Source organism: Anabas testudineus, chromosome 14 (genome assembly GCF_900324465.2).
Source record: "Anabas testudineus chromosome 14, fAnaTes1.2, whole genome shotgun sequence".
In the NCBI taxonomy this organism is placed as follows: Eukaryota; Metazoa; Chordata; class Actinopteri; order Anabantiformes; family Anabantidae; genus Anabas; species Anabas testudineus.
The window spans coordinates 5445645-5473527 of NC_046623.1; the positions used below are offsets into that span (position 1 = coordinate 5445645).

The 27883-nt window shown below is 39.7% G+C and overlaps 3 protein-coding genes across 3 annotated transcripts; all 3 read left to right on the top strand.

Annotated features, from left to right (window-relative positions):
* The first annotated feature begins 1775 nt into the window (after positions 1-1775).
* Positions 1776-11496, top strand: frmd8 (FERM domain containing 8). The gene is made up of 11 exons (XM_026371829.1): positions 1776-1918; positions 2663-2760; positions 2966-3133; positions 3408-3509; positions 4920-4978; positions 5212-5378; positions 6463-6678; positions 7062-7185; positions 7292-7441; positions 8081-8309; positions 8397-11496. The coding sequence occupies exons 1-11, from the start codon at positions 1905-1907 to the stop codon at positions 8507-8509; spliced, it is 1440 nt and encodes a 479-aa protein (XP_026227614.1). The 5' UTR covers positions 1776-1904; the 3' UTR covers positions 8510-11496.
* A 284-nt stretch (positions 11497-11780) lies between these two features.
* vps51 (VPS51 subunit of GARP complex) lies at positions 11781-17112 on the top strand. The gene is made up of 11 exons (XM_026372825.1): positions 11781-12244; positions 12738-12867; positions 12986-13132; positions 13242-13461; positions 13643-14558; positions 14743-14958; positions 15202-15285; positions 15420-15554; positions 15649-15770; positions 15931-16018; positions 16105-17112. The coding sequence occupies exons 1-11, from the start codon at positions 12053-12055 to the stop codon at positions 16363-16365; spliced, it is 2511 nt and encodes an 836-aa protein (XP_026228610.1). The 5' UTR covers positions 11781-12052; the 3' UTR covers positions 16366-17112.
* A 216-nt stretch (positions 17113-17328) lies between these two features.
* tm7sf2 (transmembrane 7 superfamily member 2) lies at positions 17329-25340 on the top strand. The gene is made up of 11 exons (XM_026372826.2): positions 17329-17449; positions 18300-18382; positions 19150-19346; positions 19872-19926; positions 20295-20489; positions 21513-21616; positions 22704-22823; positions 22925-23093; positions 23271-23351; positions 23535-23657; positions 24941-25340. Exons 2-11 carry the CDS (start codon positions 18310-18312, stop codon positions 25099-25101), a joined length of 1278 nt encoding a protein of 425 aa, XP_026228611.1. The 5' UTR covers positions 17329-17449; positions 18300-18309; the 3' UTR covers positions 25102-25340.
* The last annotated feature ends 2543 nt before the right edge of the window (positions 25341-27883 follow it).

Genomic DNA, 27883 nt, shown 5'->3' on the forward strand with positions numbered 1-27883 from the left:
GATACCCTCTCTGTACCTATTGTGCTGTATCACAGCAGTAAAGAAGCCCGCAGAAAGAACTGAAACCCTATGATTTCTCTTGGTTTTGAGGTAGTTGCCAGTATTCCTTAAAAGCGATGATATGCTCAAATTCACTGAGCACATTCTTTATTTTTTATTATTTATCAGTTTTATGTTTCCTGTTATTTACATGAAAAAAACACCAACATACATTCATTGCTTTTGAATGGGATGTGCATTGCTAATTTCTTCTCAGTTCAATTCTCCTGATACTTGACTGTGTCAAAAGCAATAAAACAATAACCACTTAGTCTCTTGGTAAATTCAGTAATTCAAGAGACAGTGTACAAACATTTTTTTGTCTTTGAAAAGCTGACTGTAGAGAGACATGAGGCACAGTGCTCTGCTGCGCAACAGGACTATATGATATAAAATATGACTTTATTAAAGTTTTAAGTTACTAATTGTCTTATCGAGTGACGTCACTTATTTCTCTTTTTCCTAATAACATTCACTTCAATGATAGGTGCTCCAAGATGCTACATTCTCCCTGACTCCTTTCTCTCTAGCAGTGAAAGGAATAGGATTAAGACTAGTAAATAGTTGTCAGTGAAAGCCATTAAGTGTGTCCTCTGCTCTGACACCTTGGTTAAAGCTGTTAATCCCATTGATAATACCAAACCTGCTGCCCTTGCAGTTGGACACCTGCGTCAAAAGCATGTAAGATGCAGAGTGAACTATGCAAAGGCTTTGTCTGCTCATGAAAATACAACTAGTAAAAAAAAATTGAATATTAATGTTGATCAAACTGCGATTTCACTTTTTAAATGGATACAAAAGAGAAAGAGTTTGTTTACTTGGAGAAAGAGATTTTCTAATGTAGTCATGAAAAGGTAGTAGCAGTTTATTAACCCTAAAATAACTCTTTCATTAACACAGCAAACAGTGATTCATCTCTGAAATCCATTTGTAATGTAAACCATGCTATATTAAAACACGACTGCATATTGAGTCATTTTCTGAGGATGGGTAGAACACCTCTGACCGAAAACAACAAGAGTGCTGCAGTGTTTGGGTGTAGATTCTCTGAAAAGGGACTTCGTCTTGTTCCTATTGCAAAGGAGCTCGACTTTATATGTTAAAAAGGAAAATGTTTGTAACTATTATTGCATTATTTTTGTTTTATTTTGTGGGATGTCATTTGGTTATATTGAATAGGATATTTTCTAGTACAACACTACTTTTCCTAGTCCACCTGATACAAACCACAGAATTGGTGCATGATTCAGCTGACCACATTGACTTACAGTGTATGTTCATGGAGGATGGATTTATTTTCTTTCTTCTATAAGAAGGGAGAAAGGGAGTCTACTTATTAACAACTGGTATTCAATTTAAAGTTAATATAGTTTTAACTTGAATAAAAACTATTTGTAAACAGCATTCATCCGCTGCCACTGCGATGACGTCTGATCACGTGATGAAGTGACGTTGCGCCCTCTACCTTTCGACTCATTCTCGAGATCGTGTGTTTTGAAACAAGTGCCGTCTACGAATGTTCAATATGAATACAGTCGGTGAAAATGGGCACAGTGCGGTGAGATCCTACTAAAACGGTTGCAATATTTGCTCTTAGTTGTTTTAATGGCTATCTAATTCGTAAATGCTTTATTTACTGTAATAATCTAGAGTGGTGTCACACCCAGGGACGAGTGGTTCAGATTTACCGATTCGTTCAGAGTCACTCACTCTGCGACTGCGCAGCTGCCCGGAAAGCTAGTTTTAGACAGCTGGGGACACAGACAGGAAAACAACAGCTCATTACGTGAGCTAATGTATTTAGCTACAGAATTTACACACTTATCAGGATCTTAACTACAATAAGGAGCAGTGGAGGACATTTTATGAGAACTGGCAGGTTGGTGGACTGCAGGGGGATTTTGTTCCATCACTTGTTGTTGGACAAAACCCAAAAGTTAGCCAACTTAACGCGTAGGTTGGGTTAGCTACACTGTTATCAGCTGGTGACTGAAATGTTTTTATACGTCAAAGTATGGTAGCAATGTTTAGTAAAAAAATACATGTATAAAGGTATGTACTACTTTCTCTGTGTCGTTAACAAAATGCAGTTTATTACCCCTGAGTAGCATTAGCCCCTTGTAATATCTGAGCCATGGTTTGTAGTTCCTGACAGTCCAGTCAAACTTAAGCTAATTAGCGTTCAGCTGTGTTGCGCGGGCCTCGGGATGTTTCCGTGTGCACCTCCACATGCGCCTCTCTTTAACTCATTTGGTTGTTAGCCAGCGATACCAGCTATATTCAATGCTCGGAGTCTTATTCATTTCACATAAAATGGACTAAAGATATGAGCAGGGTGAGGTTAACTACAGTCCACTGGGATGTTCTGATTGCTCAGGGTATTTTTCAGTCCAGTACCACATGATGGCAGTGGTGCAGAGTGAATGCTGGACTAAAGTAGCCTAATTACTTGTTTATAGAAATGTCTTTATTTCAAGGTACATCTGACTAATTTATTACAATGTACTGCAGGTACTGTTAGTATGAACACCACATGCAAATACTGCTGTGCATAGGTAATATGCATAAAAACATTGGATTGTGCATATTATGCTAAATGTTTTTTTCAATTTGGTTATTTCAGATTAGACATGGAAGGAGATGACTGCAGTTTTCCTCCAGATTCTTCAGATGATCACTCACAAAGAGGAAGCGTTGCTTCGTCTGCAACACTTTCCCGTGGTATGATGCAGCACATAATGACTATAACTATGTGGAGGTCAAAGTTAGCTCCTGTGTTTTCTGACGTGGCATAAGTTTTAGTTGTAGCAAATTAGCTTTAAAGACCGTTTTCATTTTAATGATTGTTTCTCTTTGGCATATTTCCCTGTGTAATGCGGTGAATTAATTCTACCATTTTGTTGTGTATTTGTGGTTGTTCACACAGCGCAAGATGTGCTTGTGTACCTGTTTGGTGACAGCGCAGTACACTTATCTGTAGAAGGGCTTGGGAGCATCACTGTGCAAGAGTTGGGCCGCAGTGTTCGTGAGGCTCTCCATATTCCTGAGTCTGCACAGGATGCTTTTGCCTTTTGGTTGTGTTCTCCCCTGCTAGGTAAGAACCTCCCACGCATACACAAGTACACACCTTTAACACTCAGAAGATAAATACTGATCTCTTCATCTGATCACATGATAAATAAAAAACGACTTTATGTGACTTTGAATGCTTATTTCTTAAGCAGTGACCAAATATTTTACATATAATATTAGCAGGACATCAGGAACGATATGTGGAAACATTCCTGTGGCCAAATTATTGTCTAGCTATAACATTCCCAACAGGGAAATAGACTCCTCTCATATTGTTTCTCCTCTTTGCTTATCAGAATTGCAGTTAAAGGCCAGACATCAACCTTACAAGCTGTGTCGGCAGTGGCAGGACCTGCTTTATCGCTTTACCGAGGCCTCAGAAGAAGACATATCACAAGGTGAGAGTTTACTATTTTCAGCCTCTGCAATAGTGTGTTTTGATTTAAAAGACATGCCCATGACTCAGGACAGGGCTGTGATAACAGTCCAAGCCATTAAAAGAAAGATCTGTACAGTCTGTACAGAGTCAGAGAAAATGTGAAACGAAATACAAGTAAACTGCAGGCAGGTATCCACAGCTAAACAATACATTATTTGTACAAATAGCCTAACATAAGATAAAGTAAGGCTGTTTGCCTGTCTTTTCACCTCCCTGTTGATTTAAAAACTCCACCCAAGGTAGAAAAACAAAAATAAGGCTACACCCCCATGCTGCCTATGCACTAAAGCTTGTCATGTTTACTTTGAATCAGAAAATGGCTACTAACCATTCTACTGAGGTGTATCTGGACGGATTCCTGTCTCTAGACTGTTTCTTATATTAACCCGGTTTCTTTTTCTGTGTTGAACTCAGGCTGTTTCTTTTTCTGCAGCTGCTCCCTCTGGAGTTGTAGCTTACGTATAAATTGTTGCTGCTTAGTAACAAGCTAAATAAAGGTGCTGTCATTTGTTTGGAATAAGTAGAAGGAGAAAAAGGTGGTTGCATTACATGATAATGACAAATCATGTTTAATACTAATGTTACATTACAGTCAGGCTTTACGTTGTATATTACAAATACAATAACAATATGATAAGTACATACATTTAATATTAAAATAAAATATTACAGCAACACTAATGACTCAGTGTGTTACAATGTTACACATTGCACTCTATAGTTGAACACTGATAAAGGAAAATCTGAATCTGATGAGTAAAGTCAAGCATAGTGCTTCCTCACAATTTAACTGTGAGAGAAAAAAACTGAGATGACACAGAAGTTGTATTCTAACAAAGCACAACAGTTAGTGAACTATTAGTAATTGCTTTTTTAAATCTGTCACACATAATGGACTTTTGGTGTAAAAAAAAAAACAAATGTGTAATACCATTTTAATAAGTTGTAAATGAGGTGCAAGGCATTGACTCAAAATCTGGTGTTATTTGTCATTATTTTGCCAGTCAAAGTAGAACAGCCCACATTTCACTGTGCTTTGATATCCACTGATATCAAAGACTTAGTGACACAGTGACAACTTAGCACTATTAAAACAAAAAAAGAATCACGAATGCATTGCATAATCATTTAAATGCCGTTGTGTGTTTTTGTGCAGTAGGTAGGAAAACCACCCACAGGACAGGACTGTGAGCCAGAGCAGAGTGGGCTGGAGGGGGCTTGAGTGGTACATTTGACGTTACCCCCACGTCTAGCACAGCGTTTGTCTCTATCCCCTCACTCCTCCACTCTTGGTCCTATGAGGTTATCTCACTCAGCCGAATGACCTCAAAATACAGTCTCGTAACTCTAATGCATCATTTCTCCTCAGATGAACCCTGTCTCCAGTACAGACGGAATGTGTTTTATCCTAAATCCAAAGAGCTGCAGGTACTGTTACCTCTAATTTTCTATATCTGTTGCATGAATTGAAACACTAATCATGTTTTATCTAAGAGGCCACTTCATACTTTGCTCATTGTTACTGACCAGGGTTAGTAAATCTGTTTAACTAAGAATTTTGGTTAATATATGAAAGTCCTTTTGTATCTGAATATATTGGACACTTTATTCTGAGCAGATTTTCCTGTTACATGTTGTACAATTGTCATTATCTTGAGCAGATAGATGATGAGGGAGTGCTGAAACTCCTCTATGAGGAAGCCAAGAGCAACATCCTCACAGGTCGATACCCTTGTGATCCCGAGCACTGGGCGGGTCTCGGAGCCTTGTCTTTTGCTCTTGATGAGGGACTCGGTTTGGACAGCCAGCAATTTACTACCAGTATACGGTAAGTTACACTGCCCGTCCAAAAAAAAGGTCACACACTCTAATATTTTGTTGAACCATGTTTAGCTTTAATTACAATTAAACTATGACGCAATGCATTCATTGCGCCATAAGCTTCTGCAATGTCACAACATTTATTCCCGTACCGAGTTGCATTTTTTTTTTTTTTTAAACATATTGTATTGATGATGGGAGAGTCAGACCACTGCACAAAGTCTTCTCCAGCACAACCCAAAGATTCTCAATGGTGTTAAGGTCTGGACTCCATGTGACTCCATCCATGTGTGAAAATTATGTGTCATGCTCCCTGATCCACTAAACTTTAATTTAAAAATTACCCCGTTGTTGTGCCGTGATCTGTTTAGTATAATCAGCACTTTATCTTATGGAAATCCATTTACTTGATTTCTTTGGCAACACATGGTCCCAGTTGACTTTCTTTTCTCCGTTTCAAGCATTTGCCAAAAATAACATTTTGTGAGGTTCACAGTTTCGGTCAATCTTTTTAGAAAATGAAGAAGTAAGTCATGGCCCTGCTTTTGATGATTGTATCAAATGTACTAGAAAAATGTACCTTGTAAGAAGAGCTACACTCGATTCCCTCAACTTAAGGGTTGATTCAGCAATTTGAATTATTTCGACACAGTCAGCGACAACACATTGCAATTTTATGAAAACCTATAATTGATTGGATAATTTGATTGTGACTAAAGAATGAAAATTATTGTAACATGACAGGGCTTCTGTAATGCAGTATATACTGTTAAATACTGCAGTACTGTAGTGCAGTCACTGCTCTTATTTTATGTTTTACCAACATTACATGCTTCATATAGTTAATATTTACATACATCTGAACAGATATTTATAAAGAAATCCGAATTTAGCTTTTTGGAAAAAACGTGTTTTAAGGAGCAGAGCAGAATTTACAGCCATAAAGAACAGTAACACAAGGTAGGACAGTACGTTGAAGAAGTACATTACTTCTGCATCATAAAACTGGAGCAACAGTGGAAAAGAAATAATCAGCATTCACATGCAATGCACTGAATGTTTAACACACGTCTCTCATCTGGTTTTCACAGAGAGAAGAAGTTATCTTCTTTCCTTCCTGCACATGTGGCCATGGGAAGTGGAGGTTTGCTCTCTACTCTGAGAGGGAAGTCAAGCCGTCAGGCAGGGCTGGAGCAGAGCCTGTTGGAGGAGTACAAAAAGATCAGCACATGTGCTGGAAACCCTCCTGAGCCCACGCAGCTCCTACACCAGTACCTCAACACATGTCACACTCTGCCTTACTATGGGTAAGAATTTGTTCAGAGACAAGACAGTGACCATGTTAAATATACAGTTTTTGTATTTTTTGTTTTTGACATGCTTAATTGTGTTGATTTTGAATTGATAAAATAAAACGTTTTCCCTTAACTCTACTCAGTTACCCATAATCACAAAGTGAGAACATTTTTGTTAATGTTAATATTGTTAATAAAATTGTAGTTTCTTTAATAATTTATTTTGTTCAATTCAATTCACTTTTATTTGTATAACGCCAAATAACAACAAAAGTCATCTCAAGGCACTTTAATGTGTATAGGACATACTATCAAACTGTTCTAAACAACTGAACTTGAATGAATGAATAAATGAATGTAGTTATTTTTCAGTTGACATTATATTTTCTATACAGGAGTGCTTTCTTCTTTGGAGAGATTGACAAACCAGCGCAAGGCATTCTCCAAAGGGCAAAACGTAAAGCTGTCAACGTTGGGATCTGCTTGGAGGGAGTTTACGTGATGGATGTCAAAGAGAAGGTGAGTGCTGGATTGTCTCTGGTTGAATTAGTAAAACAACCACCTTTTCACACTTTGCTGAAAGCACTGAACACTGACTTTTCCTCTTGAACACATTTTGTTTCAGCATGTGCTGCTCGGCCTGCGTTTCGATGAGCTTTCCTGGGACCACAGTTACCCCGAGGACCAGGGGGACTCGCACATTCTGTGGCTGGAGTTTGATGGAGAGGAAGACGGCACTCCTGTCAACAAACTGCTAAAGATCTATTCAAAACAAGTAGGAATGTGCAATCAAACGCATCATCTGATATGATAGTATGCAACAACTGTACATACATTCCTACCTGTATCCAGGAGCTTCACAATCCAGCTTTATGTGGCCTCATAACTGTTGGATTTGTTGCGTTAACTGGCTTTTTGTATTCGGGTCACGTTGTTCCTGATCTGTTTCACACCTCTGCCATCTCTGCTGTGGTTTCAACATCAGTTTAAGAATGTCTTGCCACTGGAGAGGGTGGCAGCTGTGTCTCACTTCAGATGTCTTCAGCAAGAAAAGAGGGTATGCAGCCATCTCTGGAGAGCACACTACACCTGGTGTTTTTGAGAGCATCAGGGCCGGGTGCAGCTGCTGTGCCCATTTATACTTGGAGGAGCATAACACTTGATATCAGGCTTGAGACTTTACAGATTTGAATTAATATGATGTACTCTCATCTATATCACCCTCACTTAGTGACCGTCTGAGCCACCAAGTTGTGAAGAGGTGTTACACAACAGTAGAGGCAGTCATATATAATCACAACAGGCTCTAGTAGAGGGCGGGCAGCGTGACCTTTATATGCTTGTGATTTACTAATGGGCCATTAAAAAAGCTAAGTGTAGGTATTTATTACTTTTTTTTTTCCACTTGAACCAGGCAGAGCTAATGAGCGGTTTCATCGAGTTCTGTGTGGAGCTGAGGTCCGTGACGGAGGCAGCAGCTGCAGCCGAGACGGATGGTGAGGCGAGTCTGTCTCAGCAGGCCTCTGGACAAGACGGCAGCAACAGGAACGGACGTGGAGGACGGCGTGGGATGCTGCAAAGGCAAAGCAGCGTTGTGTGCAGTCGGGTCCATTCACTCAACACTATCAGCTACGTGGAAAATGGCGAGTTAATGATTGCATTTAGTGTTGTCGCCCTCTCTCAGTAGTAGGAGTAAATGTTTTAAATTTTTGTCAATTCTTTTCCTTTAGGAACAGAAATCAGACGATTGAAGCCAAAAAGAGCCGCATCCTTCTTCACCCGACAGGCATCCGCACCCGCGTACTCTGCTGTGCAAGTGACAGAGAGTCTGGAGCAGGGTTAAACTCACTGGTCAGCCTTGTCCTGTTCATCACTAAGACCAAACCTGAACATTTTACACTGCAATTGTTAGAAAAGACATTTAACTGATAATATATGAACATGCAAAGGACCAAGTGGGGAATCTAAGTGTGAGTGAAGTTGTGTCTATTAAGAGAGTACGGTAATGTGAACAACTAAATGATCTGTTAATGGCCATGCTGCCATGGTTTAACTGAAGTGGCTATTTAACAACATGGCCTTACATAAAGGAAACAAATATAGTCTGACTACCTTATGATTGACCTCATTCATAAATCTGAGATGAGCCTTAGAGAAAACCTCAGATGATGACTGTATAATATCTCATGACCTTCTTGATCTTTCTGCAGAGCTCTGGAAAAGGTTTTACTGCTATTATTCAAACATGCTAAACCTCAAATGAGTATAATCACTGCATTACCTCTTCTTACGTTCCAGTCTTCTTGGAGCTTGAACATTCAGACCATTGCAATATATGCCCATATAGCATTAAGCATATTGCCACTTCTCTTCAAAACTGTAAAACTCACAGTCAGCATGACAAACACTTTTAGGGGAGCAATCGAAAGGCGTGTTCACACTATTCTGCTTTTGCAATCTACCAGTGCCTTGTTTTCATGTAAGAGTGAAGCCACTAAAGAAAAGTACTGGTAGAAAAGTGTTTGATCATAACAGGTCCATATGGGAACACATTGGCTGTGTTGTGGAAGTTTCTTGTAAGTACATGCATTTAAGAGTTTGGCTTTTTATTTGCAGCTAGATGAAGTGGAACGATAACACAGATCGTAATTTGCACACTTAATCATTTTGCTGTGATTATCATTATTTGTTTATTTTTGTAAAAGCAGAGTAGTGTGAAATTTGGATAAGCATTAAAAATAAGAAGATACAATATATTTTACAGCATCCGGTTAGGGTTAGTATTACCAGTATTTATGTCCTCACTGGGAGCAGCTTAAGTTGATGTGCCTCCATAAAGTAATCTAATTTGAGTTATAATCTACCTAAAGTGTCTAGTAAGTCAGTAAAAGGAAACGTAAATAAATCTAATAAAAGCTTTGCCCTGAGCAGCTCATGTACTATACATGTTCCTGCCAATGAATACCCTGCAGTTCCTGCTAAGTAAGTGTTTCATACTCAAAGTTAAAGTACCAAATCGGCATGATCAGTAAAAGTGACATCCATGCACAGGTCTGGACCTGACAGTACCTTTCTCGGTCAGACCTGATCAGCAAAGTAAAGCTGATGCAATAATATACAGTACTTGAGCAACTTCAGACATAACAGAAGCTACAACGGAAGAACCCTTCCTGTTTTATCGTTAATCAGCACTACTTATAACAAACATACTACAACTTCCATGTCTTGAGCTTTGGCTGCCCATTTAAAAACGATTGTTCCCCTCGCCTATACAATCATGGTTGCCATTTTTTGAAAGAAGACGCTTTTTGTACATTGTTGTTGAGGCCTGATCTCAGCTTTGCAACAAGTCACTTTACTTCAGTGAGCTTCTTCAGGAATCATACGTTTAGTAGAACATAATCAAACATCAGTTGCTTCAGTTTTTCTAAAAAGTTAAAAATTACCAAATTCTGAGATACATGCTTTTTATGGACAGTGACGGTGTGCTCTGTGCGAATGGCAAAATCAAACTGACCAAGAGCCTTTGACTATGCTGTGCTATGTTTAAATCTTAGTCTGTACGCCAAAGCAAGCCAATCTAACATGCTGCAACACAGTATGATACAGTACCTTAACACTCTGGAGACAGAATTCACTCTCCACCAAAGTCAGACAGTCCTCTAGGTGTATCTCTGAATTTAACCTTAACTGCAGCACAGGCCTGTTTGTGTCTTTGCTGTATTTAACAAACAGGCTCACCTCATTAAGAAGGTATACATCTCTATAAAGCTGCCTTCCACTTGAACATGTGCCCTCAGTTGAGATGTGGTGGCATCATGAATTGTTTCTGACCCTCCTAAGCATGCAAACTACCGAATGTTATTTCTCTATGCTTTAACTTGTCTGTCAGCTACTGTCTGTAACATAACTGCAGCAGCCCAATATATTGTTGCTAACTTACACTATGCATGTCACACTGTAGAATAGGCATTCCATCATGCAATACTGCACTGTTAATACTAATACACTGTTTATAAATCTTTTACATCTGTAGATTGTTTTGTATTGTTAGCTTTTATGAGAGACTATTTTTACTTTCTTTTTCATATACTCATCAGTGTTTGTACATTAGAATGAAGAAATAAGTCATTTTAAGAATTATGTTTTCAAGCAGCCACTTTGCAGAAACATAAAGTGCCTTTTTGTTTGTACTGAGTTGGCATTTGAATGGCTGTGTTGGTGCTTGGAAACCAGGATTTTTGGTATTGCTATTGTGAAAAAAAAAAATTTGAATTGTGTTTTGTAATATATTCCCCACATTTTCAATAATGCATTTCACCCAGCTCCTCTCAGTGCAGTGGTCAGTCAATTCTGCCTTCATTAAAATATGTCTGCTATCTTTTTATTTTCTTTAATATTAACAAAGTGGCTCTCTTTTTCAGAGGATATCTGTGAATAAGTGTGTTTACTACTTCACTAAGTGTACTGAAGCTGTACTTCAGTTAACTAACATGTTATCTGCTTTATGATTTAATTCAACATCTGTATTTCACAATTGTGTTCTGTCACTGACTCTCGACCCATTTTGTCATTTACTCTACATACATTTATACAATCTTTGAAAAATATTCCACTGCAAAAGTTTAAATGTGATAATACATGCAGGAACGTGTTATACAGTATAGCACTATCAGTGCATATACAGTATAGACAGTTGTTTTGTGATTGTGCCTGTGGAAATGATTTTATATGCACCTAAAAATAATATTGCAGGATATTATTCCACTGTTATAGTATTGTCAGATTTTGATTTGTTGACCAATAAAATGAATATTGTTTGCTCGGAAAATGCACCCTGTGTTCTGTAGCTTTGGTTCTGTTGTGTGTGTGTGTGTGTGTGTGTGTGTTAGTGTTTGTTTGCTTCTCAATTCCTCTTATGCATTACTGCTTGCCTTGTGGCTACAGATGTTTTATTCAACCTTAAAGTATTAATTTAATTTGTTTTCATGGTGTTGATAGTTTAGTTTGATTGGAATAATATCCGTTCTGAAAAATATCATATTTTAATACTGTGACATGCGCAGTCCTTCCCGGCCGGCAACCCTCCTGACTACGCACACTCTCTGACGACGTAATACCGGATAGGCTACTAACCCGGAAGTCATTGCGTTTACAATGATTTTCAAGCTAGCTGCTTGTGTTTTAGGTAGAATATAACATTGTTCTTTTAATTCTGACAAGTCTTACTATTTAGAAAATACAGCTAAGCTACGCGCATTTAGGAGTCGTTTCATTTTAGTATTGAACTCCTAGCGGTTGGCACTTGTGTCCTGCCAGCTGGACGCCCATCGTCTTTGTTTACCGTCATTTTGTGTGAACACCTCTCAGCTGGCCGGGGTTCAGTATGGACGGTGAGGCAGACGGCTCTCTGGCGGTGTCGGAGGATTCAGGCCCCGGCAGGAGGCGCAAAGTGCACGGCATGCTGAAGCTGTACTACGGTCTAAATGAGGAAGGAAAGGCCCCGGAGCAGCAAGAGTCCCTGGATCCCTGCGACATCAATGGGCCGCATTTTGATCCCGAACACTACCTGAACAAGGTGACACAGCCCTGCTGGCATGTTGAACTGTCCACGCTATGTCATGTAACTGTGCACTGTAGATGTCAGTGAAGCTGCAGTTATTCTTAGTGTTATCTGGAGCTGCTAGTAGCTCTCTCGGCTCACAAGCTCTTTTATATGCACCTATTAAATGATAAAATGGAGCATATGGTATAATCTGCATGAGAATCCAGTTTAGTTAGTTTGTTGCTTTGTCCACCACTGCATATAAACCAACTAACATCCTGGTGCTGTTTGTTGTAATGTACAGTACAGACATTATCCAGTGTTGTCAGCTAATATCACATCTGATTGACATGGCAAAGAAACACATTGGACATTTTAACCACATCATAACAAATGACCAGTAAACATACACTATACGTTACACTGCAAAGCAGTTTAACTAATTGATCACTGCTTGGAATAATGAAGATATACAGAACATAATATGTACTGTTTTACACGAGACTCTGGTCTATTTTGTGTACAGCTAAGGAGGGAATGCTCTCTTGCGGAGTTAATGGACCAGGAGACCTGCATGGTGAAGCAGATCCGTTCTTTGGACAGTGACATGCAGACACTAGTTTATGAAAACTACAACAAGTTTATATCTGCTACAGGTAAGGGGACTTTACAGTCTGCTGTAAAGTTTTGTTGTTAGTTGAAGATCCACATTACATTAAATTGTGCACACTTTTATAACCAAACCATTCTTCTATGTGTTTTTTTTTTTTCCAGACACCATCAGAAAGATGAAGAATGACTTCAAAAAGATGGAAGATGAAATGGACCGCCTGTCTGCCAACATGTCAACTATCACTGAGTTCAGTGCTTGTATCAGTGGTACTCTCCAAGACCAGCACGCACAGATTACAAAACTCTCAGGTGAGATTGAAACTGACAGACTTTTTTTTTTTATTCCATGAGTCAGCTATGAAAGGTGCTTCTTGATATTATTTTCACATTTTTTTAATCTTACCATGTTTCACTCCAGGGGTTCACACTCTGTTAAGAAAACTGCAGTTTCTCTTTGAACTGCCTGCTAGATTGAATAAGTGTCTGGAGATGCAGGCCTACGCTCAGGCGGTGAACTCCCACCGCCGTGCCCGCTGTGTGCTGCAGCAGTACAGCCACCTGCCCTCCTTCAAGGGAATTCAGGATGATTGTCATGCCATCATGGAAAAGCTGGCACAGGAGCTTCGACAGAAGTTCAGGTGAGAATTTCCCAACCTTGTCAGGCTTCTAACATCATTCAAGAGTCCTGTGTACTGCTGCATTAACTGTGGCTGATAAGAGTACACCCTAGTTTGCCATTATTGTGTGCTGTGTATACTTTTTCAAAATTTCTTTTGCTTAGTGGATGTTAATGAGAACAGTTTTACTGTTGTCTTACAGAGATGGTGGGTCGAGCGCTAAAGATTTATCAGAGTGTGTGGAGCTGCTGCTACAGTTGGATGAGCCAGCGGAGGAGCTCTGTGATAAATTTCTGAGCCATGCACGTTCTCGACTCGAGTCAGACCTCCAGGGCCTAGAAGCAGAGATAAAGCCGTACCCTTCCGCCTCAGCTGTGAAAGATGCTTCTGCGCGCACCTCGTCATCTGCTGTAGCCGCTGTATCTCCAACTGATAAGTCCCCTAAAACGAGCGCTCTCCCTTCTCCCACCTCAAACACTGACATCCTCGAATTCATTGACAGGGGCTGCAATGAATTTGTGAGCAGCTTATGTTTAGTAATAACATCCTATCAAGAACTTTTTGTCACTCATGCTCAGACAGGAGAGTTAGCCTCCAAAAATATTCCACAAATGGCAAACGGCAAGTTGCATGCATTTGTGAATGACTTAGCTGCTCGCTATTTCTCGCTTGTTGAGCGCAGGATACAGGAAGAGAAAGGGGTCGGAGATAACTCGCTCTTGGTCCGTGCCCTTGACCGCTTCCATCGCAGACTTCAGGCCGTGGCCAAACTGCTGCCAGGCTCTGATGTGCCAAACAAGGGAACTGAGATTGTCATACGGGCAGCCACAGAGCGAGTTAAGCAGTACCTCTCTGCTCTGCAGAGTTTCTACATGGACAGTCTGACAGATGTGAGGCAGGCTCTGGCAACACCTCGGCTTTCTGTGACTGGGTCTTCTGTGGCAGGAGGTGGAGCTCTGCTAGGGGGCTCAGTCTCTAGTAGAGATGCTCCGACCAGCCTGCCAGAGCTGCTCTCCTCCTTGTCTGCATCTATTCTCAATCAGATTAAGTCGGTGCTGGCATCAGTGCATCTCTTCACAGCTAAGGACATTACATTCTCCAACAAGCCGTACTTCAAGGTGAATGCTTTTCCAGTTTGGTTACCAGTAAATTAACAGTTCACCCCAAAATTAGTTTTTGTCCTCTACCTTATGTATGCTAAAAGTTCACTTTTGTACTTTTGTGACATCCTTTGTAATCTGAACCTTGTGTTTTGCTTCTGAACAATGTGAGTGACCCTTTCTATCTGTCTTCTGCTCGTAGGGTGAGTTCTGTAGCCAGGGTGTACGTGAAAGCCTGGTGGTGAGCTTCATAAAGTTTGTGTGCCAGTCTTCTCGCCAGTTCTGTGAGAGTGCAGGAGACAAGGGAGGTTCAACTCCTCCGGCACTTCTGTTGCTGCTGTCTCGCCTTTGCTTGGACTATGAAACCTCTACTATCTCCTACATCCTGACTCTGACAGATGAACAGTTCCTTGTTCAGGTAAATGGCTTGTCATCTTATACAGTAAATGCAGTGACATGTACAAAATGCCACATTACACTATGCATTGTACATTAATTAGTGTTTCAAATAGAAGTGAATATTGCATTTTAATGGATCATCTTATGAAATTTGACTCATGTATATATTTATTATATTTCTAAACTCATTTAAATTAGCATATTTTGCCATCACAAGTAAAACACGTTGCTGCCATCTAATTACACATTTCCTTTTTTTCAGCACCACAGTCCTGTAACACCTGTCACGACTTTATGTGCAGAAGCCAGGGAGGCAGCACAGAAGCTACTGAACCATTATGTCAAGGTCGGTTTTCACTTGCAACATTCACTTTTGATAATTTTGTGATTAAAAACACTAGAAAAATTCTTCTTCAACTAACAACTTTTGTTTGTTTGTTTTTTATTACAAATGTGTATATTGGTCATTTGTTTCTGCAGGTACAGGGTCTGATCATCTCCCAGATGCTAAGGAAGAGCGTTGAAACACGGGACTGGGTCAACACCATTGAGCCACGAAATGTCCGTGCTGTGATGAAGAGAGTAGTAGAAGATACCACCTCGATTGATGTGCAGGTTAACACTTTGTATAATCACAATGTCATTATCTTTAAGTAAAATGACCATGTTCTTTTCAGCTGTCTTATGACACGTGTGTGCTCTAATACAGGTGGGTCTTCTGTATGAAGAAGGTGTCAGGAAAGCACACAGTAGTGACTCCAGCAAAAGAACTTTCTCTGTCTATAGCAGCTCCAGGCAGCAAGCCCGCTATGCTGCGAGCTACACTCCAAGGTAAATGAGCTGCAAACAGACAAGTGAAGTGTCGAGACAGTTCTCTCATGTGTAAGATGTATAGTTTAAATCTTGTTACAGAAAAGAATAGACGTGAGAGAAGCTTTAACTAATGTTGCTGAGACATATCGAATCATAATTATGGATGTGTTTTCTACAGTGCTCCCATGGATACAAATCTACTAAGCAATATCCACAAGCTGTTTTCTGAGAGGATTGATATCTTCAGCTCGGTGGAGTTCAACAAGGTGAGTGCCAGCCTTTATTAAGTTGTTAAATATTAAGCTCTCAATAAAAAATAAAAAAAACATCACTCCCCTCTGCAATTTCGCAGGTTTCTGTGATGACAGGAATCATCAAAATCAGCTTAAAGACATTTTTGGAGTGTGTCCGCCTGCGCACCTTTGGCCGCTACGGGCTGCAGCAGATCCAGGTGGACTGCCACTACCTACAGATGTACCTGTGGCGCTTTGTCTCAGACGAAAACCTTGTACACTTCCTCCTAGATGAGATAGTGGGCAGCTCCGCCCACCGCTGCCTGGATCCCGCACCAATGGAGCAAAGTGTAATTGAGGTCATCTGCGAACGAGGTTGAGGCTCGAGGCAAAGCAGAAGCAGAGAGACCACAAAAAATACAGACCAAATGATGGTATGCACTGGAATTGTACATCCAATTAAAACACTGTTTCTGTAACAAAATTACTCTTAAATATACAATTTATTGAGTAGATTCATAAACATTTGATCATTTCTCTAGTGTCTAAATTGCATTGTCAAAGTGTTGTGAGCACATTTGATGATCTAATCAGCTAAATCACAGTTATTACAGTCCTCATTAAAAAACTGAAAAATTAAACCTGCTGTATTTTGTTTAGTGTTTAAGGTCCTGGAGTAGAACTTTTATTATTGTGACTCACTGACAAGCGCATTTGGGTCAGGTCTGCTTAACTTAACTTGCTTAAAAAGTGCACATGCATTTAGTGCTTTGGTATAATATTATAGTTTGCAAATCATAAAATAAGAATAGAAAAGGTGAAACCTCTTGCCGGTTTACAAAGATACAAGGTTTAAATTATATGATATATGAAGTTAAACTCTAAGGAAATGGATTTAATATGAATACAGAATATGAAGGATTCAATAGAGAAGTTTTGTTCAGTGGATTCCCATGTATTAATAAGTCCTCTTTCCCCGAATAATTGCAATCTGAATGTCACCTGATTATGTAGTTAATGTCTAACACTAAAGTAACTGCAGCAGACTTTCCAGTTAATTCTGTTTTCTGTTTCTGTTTGTGAATGCTCCAGATGTATGTGTCTACAATAAACATATTTGAATTCTACATATAAAATGTGTTTTTCGTGTGTGGCAGGTTTCAAAAGTCTTTTACTCCAACAGTGTAGCAGGGTAGTACAGGTGTATTTCACCACCTCTCCCCACCATGGTTGCTCCCTTCAGTGCACAGCTGACTGTCGCCACCTGAACTCCTCCTTTGATTGGTTAAAGCCTCTCCTCTCCACCCTCTTCTGATGACCGCGGAGGGATCTGATTGGCTGGGGGACACTTTCTTGTTGAAAAAAACGTGGGTTGGGGGCGTTTCCCTGTGCAGGTTTCTGGATGGCTGAACACGAGTTACCTTAAACCCTACAGTCCCGTCTGCATCTTCCTGTCTCACACCGGTAAGACAATACTAACTCTTAAGAAAGCAGCAGCCTCTTAATGTGTGCATATCTCTGTATTTCTGTTCCGATCGTTCACATTTTATCTTTGCATTTAGCGACAGCAGGTGAAGCGACAGACGGCCTGTTGCATGAAAGTATTGTCACTGTGTCGACACTCTAACACCTTGACTAGTGTTTACATCCAAAAGTAGTGAAGTGTAGCTCTAGAGAATAACAGCCAGTTGAAATCATCCCTCTATTCTCAGCTCTAGGTTACCTGACATCTTATTTTAAAAACTATAATAACACATTCATTTGTCCAAGCGGATCATTGACATTATTTTGCACAGGATGTGAAATCACTGGTAACTACAGCTGTTAAATAAATGCAGAGCGGAGAACTCAGCACCTACGGCAGCTATTAATAAGGATTTATCATCATTTGCAATTAGGTTTGCACTGTACTGAGGTTAAAGGTTACACTGACACAATTTATGGCCTGTTTGAAGAGGAATGCAGGGCGCTATCTCCAAAGGTTAATTGCATTAAATGTGACTGCAGACTTCACTAATTGTCTGATAAGGTTCATTCTAGGAAATGTATGTGGTTTTTCTTATAATTAACAAATCAATGTCATCTCACAACTGCCCCTGCCCATTACTACAGCCATGATTTACCAGTTAGTGATGTATTTGCTCCTCAGATGTCTTTTGTATATAGACTGAAATAAAGACACAGACACAATTGTTGGTACCCTTCTGTTTTATTTTTAATTTTTAGTATATTTTTATTTATTATTACTTCTTTCAGTGACCTTTGTTGGTTTTTTCTTTTGTAACACATGGATATCTACCTTTTCTTTTCCCAGGAGACCAACAATGAGGCCAAACAACCAAGCACTCAAACATAGATTGTCACATGACACGGAGAGGGAGTTTGGAGGAACGCTGGGTGAGTCACATCATTTAGTTTAAGATGTTCTGTCTTTATTACACCATGGCAACCACAGGGTATATCAACAGTGAATGTCACATTTGATGCAGTTAAGCAGAAAATAATCTGTTCCTGCACTCTTGTCATGTGTCACTTGTTCACAAATGGTGCTTTAAAACACAGCTATGTTTATGCTGATATGCAGTGATACATGTTGATGCTGCTAAAATAGTATATGATAATATGTTTTATAAAAATTGGTCAAACCACATTTATTTCGCAGCTTATTGGTCTATCATGAAATAGCAGCATCGCTAATAATATGATGAATGTTAAGCTGCACTGAGCCACTATCTTCACAGCATGAGCATCACCAGCACAGGACTGTTCATTATAGCTCTAATTGACAATCATCACAACCAGAACCAGTGAGAATTGCCACTGTATGAAATGAAATGGGAGAACAAACTCATCGCAGCCTCTGTAATTTATGTGTGTGTGTGTGTTTGTGTGTGTGTGTGTTTGTGTGCACACTGGTGGTTCTTTATTGAGTGGTTTTGTGCTGTGGTCCTTGAATCGAGAATTACATCCAATTTTCTCTCCAGTTGTTTTCAAAGTAAAACTTTTCTCTTCACAGATTTCAGACAATAACAAACTGAACCACAAGTTTTTGATACATACTGATAGCGTGTTTTACCTTCTTTGACCTGCTTTAATGATTCACAATGAAACATTTGCAGTGTCTGACAAGTGGCATCTGATATTTCTCTGTATTCATCTCTCAGGTGCCATATGTATTCCTGTCTTTCTGCCACTGACGGTGCTCTATTTGATCTGCATGAGTCGATCTCCTGAGGCCAGTGTGCTCCAGTGGCCCCCTCCCTTACCTTCCATTGATCAGCTGTGGGACCCTCTGGCCCCTGTGCTTCTGTTGGGCTGGATTGCTCTGCACGCTCTTCTCTATTTGATGCCATTAGGAAAGGTAGATAATGTTCATCAGTCTGGGCTACAGTCAGCCTTACATTAAAACCAGCTGGGGTGACAAACACATCAATAGGAAGCTGCCTTTAGAAATTATTTTCTGGGCATATGGTGACTTTGATGAGACGACAACGTAGAAATGTGAAAATTTACACTGACAAATGAAATAAGACACGTTTACTAGCTTTCTAACAAGTACCAGTGAGATCGATGCACATTGAGTGCTCATCAGTTTGCTACTTTAAAGACATCATCATGTTTATCTGCATGAAATAACTGGAACAGGAGCACATGTGGAAAAACATTTATCAATGTCAGACTGCTTGTATTAAAATTTCTGTCAGGGAATGACTGCTAAACTCAGGGGTCGAGTGGGGGCTCGGTGTCCTTGTGGTATACGATCTGCTAGCGTTAGTTAGAGTTAGTTACCTTAGGCTGATGTTGAATATCCTGTCATTAATATGCTGTATAAAGACGACCCTTTATGTGCTCTGTTCTGTTTGAAAATGATTCTGTTTTCCTGCAGGTGTCTGAAGGATTAGTGCTGAGGGATGGAACACGCCTCAAGTATCCCATAAATGGTATTGTTGAGTTTTGGGGGGGGGGCTTACAATATACTTTTAAATCGATCAGAGTCAACACATCATAGCTTATTTTGGATTGTTATTATTTATTGTATTTGTATATTATCTGCATTTTAACATGAACTCTTGAACTGGATGCTGATTACTGCTGCTATGTAATAAGCTGTGATATTTCATAGCATTGTATTTTAAGGATGATTCAAAATTCTCTCTGTTTCTCTTAGATCTACCTCTACCTCTACATTTTGACTTTGAGCTAAAGTTTACTTAGGTTGCAGAGTGGAGAATGACTCCCACCTCCGTCTGTCTGCTTACCTTTCTCCTCCAGGCTACAACATTTAGTTCTGTTTGTTTCTCTCCCTCAGGTTTTCATGCCTTGTGCATCAGCGGTGTGATGCTGATGTTGTTACTGGGGCTCGGAGCTCCTCTGGGGTACCTGTTTGAGCTGCTTTTGCCTCTGGCAGTGTGTGCAATAGCTGTGTCGTTCCTGCTCTCCGTCTACCTCTACATCCGCTCCTTTTGGGCTCCTCCACATGCTCTCGCTTTGGGGGGCAACACAGGTGAGAGTGGAAGATCATCATCAAAGGAAGACGCTAGTGGTGATGTACTTTGCATTTGTAGGCCTGTTTTGTTGTTTGGTAGAAGATTTTGGTATTCCAGTGGGTAATTTCCTAACAGCCGAGCTGTCGAGGAGCCTGCAGGCACCAGGCAAAAAGTGAACACACTCTTTTAAGGGAGCTGACCCTGCTGCAGTGACTACAGTGTGATGTGCTGCATCTGGAGGCAGAAACCTGAGAGCATCCAGTATTGTGATTCTGCTTGTTTGTGAAGACAAAAAAAAAATAGCTAGTAGCCTCCAAAAAGTCAGCCCAAACCTTTTTTTAATAACAGTAGTTGGGTAAACATTTATTTAGGCAAGTTCTTAGATGCTTTTGCAGTTTCCACCAACGAAAAGTTCGTTTTTAAACTACAGGGGAGATGCTAGAGACTTGTTAGGGGAGACAACGATATTTCATAGACGAAAGTTTGCATGCATACAGTAAGTTTAAGACAGTTTATCCGCTGAGTGATGAAATATTGTCCAATTAGTTGTGATGCATTTGACTCAGTCTGGGCACAGAGAATGCTCCTGTAAAACCTGTTGCTTCCATCAGCAGTGCAGTCTTCAGTAAACGCCAGCGCCTGTTCTATTGAAACCCATACACGTGCACCCTATAACAGAAACATCACCATGTTGGACAGTTGAGGTGGAACTTTGGGTCACAAGCTGTTCCATTATTTTTCTTTATTCATTATTTTCTTAGATTTTTGTTTCACCAGTGAAAGAGGCCTTATATGTGAGAGAAAGCATATTCAACTCACCCATTGAATGGAAATGTGTAAGCATAGATGTCATTGATTGCTAGGTAGATATAACTAATTGATAATAAAGTTAATAACAGGACAAAAGTGGATCACCTGTGAAGAGGTGGAATTTCAGTTTTTATTTACAATACGCACCTGTAGACATTGAAAGCAGAGAATTGCTGTACATGTGGAAACCTCATGTGGATTTTTTCTAATACATGGATGCTTCTCCTTAGGAAATCCCTTGTACGACTTCTTCATTGGGCGAGAGCTCAACCCCCGGATTGGAAACTTTGATCTTAAATATTTCTGTGAGCTCAGACCAGGACTGATTGGCTGGGTGAGTGATTTTTGTATGGGGTTTCTACTAAAACAATTCATAAACTAACTGACTAAATGCCAAGAACAGTTTATTTGAACCACCTCCATTACATCATCGCTGAAAACTACACACATGTGACTAATTTACAATAATACATTTGCAATTTTCTACCTTATTTGAAACTTTTCCTAAGAATTTAAGATCCACACTCAATCCGCAGTTTTAATGAGCAGTGACTGTGAACTATGCTCGTGGACCAGGCGAGACCAACAGGTGGCGTTGTTCTCCTCTGATCCATCTGTGAGTTTGACACAGAATCAGAAACTTTTCTCCCTCATGACCTGACACAGTGAGAGATTTGTTCGAGGACGCTGGCGCACATCACAAGCTGCATCTGAGTCATCAGATGAAATAAGACAAAATACAGGTTTTCCAGTGAGAATCCTTCATTATAATAAGGCTCTAACTTCACTAGACACAAAAAACAAAAGGACGGCACACTAGAATAGTGTTGATGTAATGTGAGTTTTTTTCTTTCTCTGTATTTCCAGTATAAACAGTAAAACCTTTGCACATCTGAATGTTTTAAAGCCATGTGCGTAGGCGAGGACAGAAAAAGCCTCCACCAACTGGCTACAGACAGTGTGTAGGAGATTTTTGTTTCCTGCTAAATGTTAAAACTATTTACTTTTAACATTCAGCATCTTAAAATTACAGATAATGTCCCAAATAATGAACATTTAATGTGCTCTAAATGATTGAATGCATTACATTAAATCTCGAAACGGTTTCTCTTGAATATAAATTAACTCTATATTCAAGAGCACACTTTCAGTTACAGGCCTGTTCATTTATAATATAAAATATGTACTGCACTGGATCTCCGTGCATTTCTATACATTTTTTCTATACATTTCAGTTTTTATCTTATCAGCAGATGTTAATAAATGTGTGATGTAACACTTCTTCCAATAGCACCACACCACTCTGCATACTGTGTGGTCGTCTACAAAACCCAGACAAAAGAACTCGTTGTCTGAATGATTTGATCAAGATGATGATCTGCCTTATTATTCATGTTAATCTCTCTGTTTTTTTCTCTCAGGTGGTCATAAACCTTGGCATGCTGATGAAAGAGGTGGAGCTCCGCGGTTCTCCCTCCCTCGCCATGATACTGGTCAACAGTTTCCAGCTGCTGTACGTAGCAGATGCACTGTGGAATGAGGTGAGGGGTTAACTGCATCATACCTGGATGCACGTATTTGTGCATCTGCAGACATTTTAAAATCAGGACACCAAATCAAAACTACTACTTTGAACTCACAGGAAGCTGTGCTGACCACCATGGACATTGTACATGATGGCTTTGGCTTCATGCTGGTCTTTGGAGATCTGGCCTGGGTTCCCTACACTTACAGCCTGCAGGCAGCCTTCCTTGTCATGCACCCACAGACCCTGAGTTCACTTGGAGCTGCAACTATAGTTGCACTGAATGGTAATCATATGTCTGCTCTTTTTCATTAAGCTACATAATGTAATTCTTGTTTTGTTTTTTTAATTTCAGTTAAATTGTATTTATTTAGTACCAAATCACAACGGAAGTCATCTCAAGGCACTTTACAGTGTAAGACCTTACACAATGTATGTTGATATATTTTTCTTTGCTTTTCAGGTATTGGATATTATATCTTCAGGAAATCCAACTCGCAGAAGAATCAGTTCAGACGAGACCCTACACATCCAAGTGTTGCAAGTTAGTCATTTTTCAACATTTCTAACAGTAACACGTTCTCTAGATAAACACAAATACACGTTCACATTTATGTATCTTAACAAACCTGAGACGCTGCTGTCTACATGAAGAGGAGGACAGATTAAAGTTGATCTTTGAAGTCATTTGCCAGGTAGCTAGCACATTCTCCGTGACCCTTTGCAGGACTGGAGACCATCGCCACAGCAACAGGGAAGCGACTGCTGGTGTCCGGCTGGTGGGGTCTCGTTCGTCATCCCAATTACCTCGGTGACCTCCTCATGGCCCTGGCGTGGTCCCTGCCGTGTGGTAAGATGGCTTAAAAGCCACATCAAGTCACTAAATTCTCAGTCTTTCCTTTGGAAACATGAAAGAATGACTCCTCCAGTAGTTGTTGAGATGTTTCACCCAAAAAATCTAAAGTTAAATACATAATTTTGATAACGGGAATATCTGATTTTTGATTCAGTAGCTGTTAAGATGTAGTCCGGGTGAATGGAGCAGACTAACTTCATTAGTGAGCAGCCTTTCAATCCAGAGAGCCTGTAGCTCGGTCAAAAATAAGCAGTCGGATTACAAATCTGAATCTAGACATTCAGTGACACCTATCATTGATTATTGACAGTTTCCTACACTCAGACATCACGGTTGGTACTGTGACTTCTTCCCGTCGATATTCGATAATTATACTGTGTTTGCAACTTATTCAGCTACAATAAAAGCATCGCCAATCTGTCTTTGTTGCTCTGTAAACTGCCTCATGTTCTCTTGAAAGCTCACTTCCTAAAATGGTGACTGTCAGACTTTTGTTACAGCTGACACATAGTGCTCATTGGTATTCAGCTTTATGTGACTCACTTGTGTAGCTGTCTTTGTAATTGAGATGTACAGTCAGTTCTGCTTTAATTGCTGCAGTAAAAGTCTAAACTGCTAAATTATGCACTCAAAAAAAAATGGTAGCACATTGTGGACATGAAAGCTGCAGTGATAAAGAGAAACAGTGGTCACATGTAGATCCTGAGTGAAGAAACACTGGCTAAAAAAAAAAATAAAACGCAGAGATGATTCACACTTACATTATGAGCTCAATCAAGCTGCTATTCTCTGCGGTGCTTTTGTACGAGACACATTTATATTAAACGAACAGCTATTTGCAATGGTGGGATGCGCTCATAATTACAGGTTGTTTGATGTAATTGACATTACAAACACTGTCAGCTGTGAAAGAAAATCTATAATATATACTCCCATTTACAGAATAGTGGGGTGTATTTCTATAAATGCAATGAAAACTGAAATCTGTCAGTTCCCTTCAACTTCTATCTGACAAAAGTACAATATAAAGATTGTTTTCATCACTCAACTTACTATGACTGACTAGAAGCATATTTAAAGGTTGATCCTGGCGACAGTGGAACATTTATCCATTCCTGCTGGATACAAGACGTACAGGAGAGACGCTGAACAGTCCATCGTCTCCTCTTCATGAGGCACCTGACATTTTTAACAGGAGCTATATATGAAGTCATATTTTGGTTCTATCACATCTTTTTTTTGGTCAGTGAAAACACTTCTGCTTCTCCTTTCTCTAGGATTCTCAAACCTTCTGCCGTACTTCTATGTCATATATTTCACCGTGTTGCTGATTCATCGAGAAGCCCGCGACGAGAGACAGTGTCGGGCCAAATACGGACTAGCATGGGACACCTACTGTCGACGCATCCCCTACAGGATCTTCCCTTATATATACTGAATGGAGGCTGTCATACGGTATCGTTGTGACCACACAAATCCAGCAGTAACTTGAAATTTCACTGAACTAACTCAGACTCTGAGCAATAACTGGTGCTGCTAATGGAAATCTACAGGGAACTTAACAATTTAAATAAAATTGAGGGTAAACAAACACCTTTTTGAACAAATTGTAAACACGAGTGCCTTTTTGAAATCAAAAACATAAAGGCTTATATCAGTTTACAATGTTTTTTACAGTGTCTTCTTTTTTGTTAAACACATTTTGAAATAAACAAATACAAAACAGTAAATGTTTGTGTGAGAAAATGATATTATTTTGATATAGAGATATTGGAGCTCGACCTATATATTTGAGCCTTTAACCATGGTGTGAACATAGGAATCTACAGGCTACCTGACATGCACCAGTATGACTGAAGCAAGCCCGAAAAGCCAGAATAGCTCTTAGCCTGTAAGCATGGCAGCTAATAGCTGGGTTACTTTTAATAACCTTTTCCAACCTGTTATCATCATCCTGTTTAAATGGATTCTCTTTCCAGCGCGCAGGCTGTGATAGCAGATGTTCACCAAGCCTCAGGGCTTTTAAAACATCTGTCAGACTTCAGCTTTGCAGAGCACAGAATAATTTGGAGTTTGCTCTTAATTACATGTTGTGTATTAGTACAAGGAAACGCAGTCCTGAGAAATGGCTCAGCTTGAAAGCACTGTTCTGTTTTTTGAAGCAGTGCATCGGTGCAGTTTGAGTCACTGTGGAGGTGGCATATTGGTAATGGACTGGTGCATCACCTTAAGGAAAGTGTTTTTTTTTTTTTTTTAATAGGTGCTTACTAAGTAGTTACTGTTCCATGTTATTCTGACCAGTAACTTGGGTCATATTCATTTTCATGCTGGAGTTGGGTTGTTTGTCACCTCTTATTCAAATAGACTTAAGCCCCTGTTCTGTTTACACTTAATTATACAGTTTGTCTAAAAATAATGTACATCAGATTTGCCCTTTTCACTAATAAATCACCCTTTATTTACACTGCAAATGATATTTCTCCCATGCACAAGTGTGTGTGTGTGTGTGTGTGTCTCACAGTATTGTGTGCAATCTGATGACAGCACTTTGCAGATGCACACCTTCATTTTTCACCTTTTAAGTCCATTTATAGGTTGGCCCCTGGTCTCGCCTACACAGCACTCAAGCTATTTTTTGTTGTTTTTCATCCACAAAGTGCTAATTAGGAACATGTTTGTATAATGCCATAGCTGTCTACACGGTGACTGAATTCATGCAAAATGAATGCATAAGCTTTTCAGGGTTTTTTGTTTTTGTGTGTGTGTGTGTGTGTGTATGCACCGTGTGTCCCCAGCAGTGTTCATTTTATGGCTCTCTCACTAATATTTTCTCCCAATATTAGGAGCTTGTACTTTTCCACTGCTGTCTAAACATTTTATGTAGTAATCAGACTGCTGCATTGTTGCTTCACAACAAGAAGGACCTGGGTTTGAATCTTCCAATCTGCCTTTCTGTGAGCAGTGCAAACTCCTGCCCACAGATAAGAGTGTGAGCGTGTATCATTGTTCTTTCCAAATAATCAGCCCTGTGATAGACTGGCGACCTGTCCACTGTGTACACCGCATCTCGGCCAACGGCAGCTTGGAAGACTTCAGTGAAGTTTTGTAATCCAGCTTAATCAGGCTCATACACTTTAACTCACACGTATTCATTCACTTATCACATTAGTAGGATTTTTAAACTTCACTGTCTTACTTCAACTTCTACTTTCAACTGTAAGGGAGTAATTTTATTCAGTCCATCATCAGGAGTAAAATTAGACGCTATCATGATCATTATCAAGAGCAAAAGAAGAACAGTAGAGACCTCAAGTATAAAAGCCTCGAAGCCCTTGTCTGTAATGGGATTTGATCTTAAAATTTAATCTTAAAATTAGTTTTCAGCAGACCCGTTTGATTAAAAAGGACATTATGTCTGAAAAATCATTCGCCTATAAAATAGTCTTACAGTGCCTCAGGAGAGTGACTATATATATCAGCAACTTGTTCCCCCTTTTTTACCTGCTCCATAGACTTAAATGGTCTAATAAAAAACAGCACAGGTAACTGCTATTATTTTCTTCAATTACTGCATTGGTTTTAATTTGCACGAAATTGACAAATAAAATATTAGCTTAATTGAAAACGTACTCTGTGTTTAGTTAGAGAGGAAAGCGTGGATATTTTTATAAAGGAGACAGCCGCTGAGTGAGTCACGCTCAAGTCTCGGTCTGGACAGATGATGCACAGTCCAAATAAAAACATAAGCGTGAACAGGTTTGACACATTCTTGGACATAAACAGCCACAGTCGAGGAAGCACATCTGCTCCTTCTTTTATTCTCAGGATGAAAAACAGAAAATCAAACACAGCATCTGAAATTTGGATTGACCAAATGGAAATGAGCCATCTACAAAAACAAAAAAAAAACAATCACACAAAATTGATTTGATGACTAGAGTTGAATTGCGAGTAAGATTTTCACTTTTCCTTTCATGGTCTTCAGGTTATGAAAAAAACTGCCACAGGAGTCTTTTTATGAAATGATTCAACACATTTTGTTTAGTGCTTGGCAGCAGGAATGTGAGTGTGCAAACAGCCAAACAGCAACTATTACTGTGTTTTCTCTTTTCCTTCCTTTCCAATAAATTGTGTTTACAATTATTCTCTCATGATGTCTCAGTATTTCCAGTCCCCGATGTCGTATGCATGCCTGTACAACCTGTAACAACAGGCAACTC

What these genes read in the sequence shown, in the direction of transcription:
- frmd8 (XM_026371829.1), top strand. An exon ending in AGAAGAAGACATATCACAAG is followed by an intron (nt 3,510 to 4,919) that starts GTGAGAGTTTAC and finishes ATTTCTCCTCAG; the next exon opens with ATGAACCCTGTCTCCAGTAC. An exon ending in CACACTCTGCCTTACTATGG is followed by an intron (nt 6,679 to 7,061) that starts GTAAGAATTTGT and finishes TTTTCTATACAG; the next exon opens with GAGTGCTTTCTTCTTTGGAG.
- vps51 (XM_026372825.1), top strand. Translation starts at nt 12,053, where the DNA reads ATGGACGGTGAGGCAGACGGCTCTCTGGCGGTGTCGGAGGATTCAGGC. An exon ending in CAAGTTTATATCTGCTACAG is followed by an intron (nt 12,868 to 12,985) that starts GTAAGGGGACTT and finishes TTTTTTTTCCAG; the next exon opens with ACACCATCAGAAAGATGAAG. An exon ending in GAGCTTCGACAGAAGTTCAG is followed by an intron (nt 13,462 to 13,642) that starts GTGAGAATTTCC and finishes GTTGTCTTACAG; the next exon opens with AGATGGTGGGTCGAGCGCTA.
- tm7sf2 (XM_026372826.2), top strand. Translation starts at nt 18,310, where the DNA reads ATGAGGCCAAACAACCAAGCACTCAAACATAGATTGTCACATGACACG. An exon ending in GACCAGGACTGATTGGCTGG is followed by an intron (nt 21,617 to 22,703) that starts GTGAGTGATTTT and finishes TTTTTCTCTCAG; the next exon opens with GTGGTCATAAACCTTGGCAT. An exon ending in GGCGTGGTCCCTGCCGTGTG is followed by an intron (nt 23,658 to 24,940) that starts GTAAGATGGCTT and finishes TCCTTTCTCTAG; the next exon opens with GATTCTCAAACCTTCTGCCG.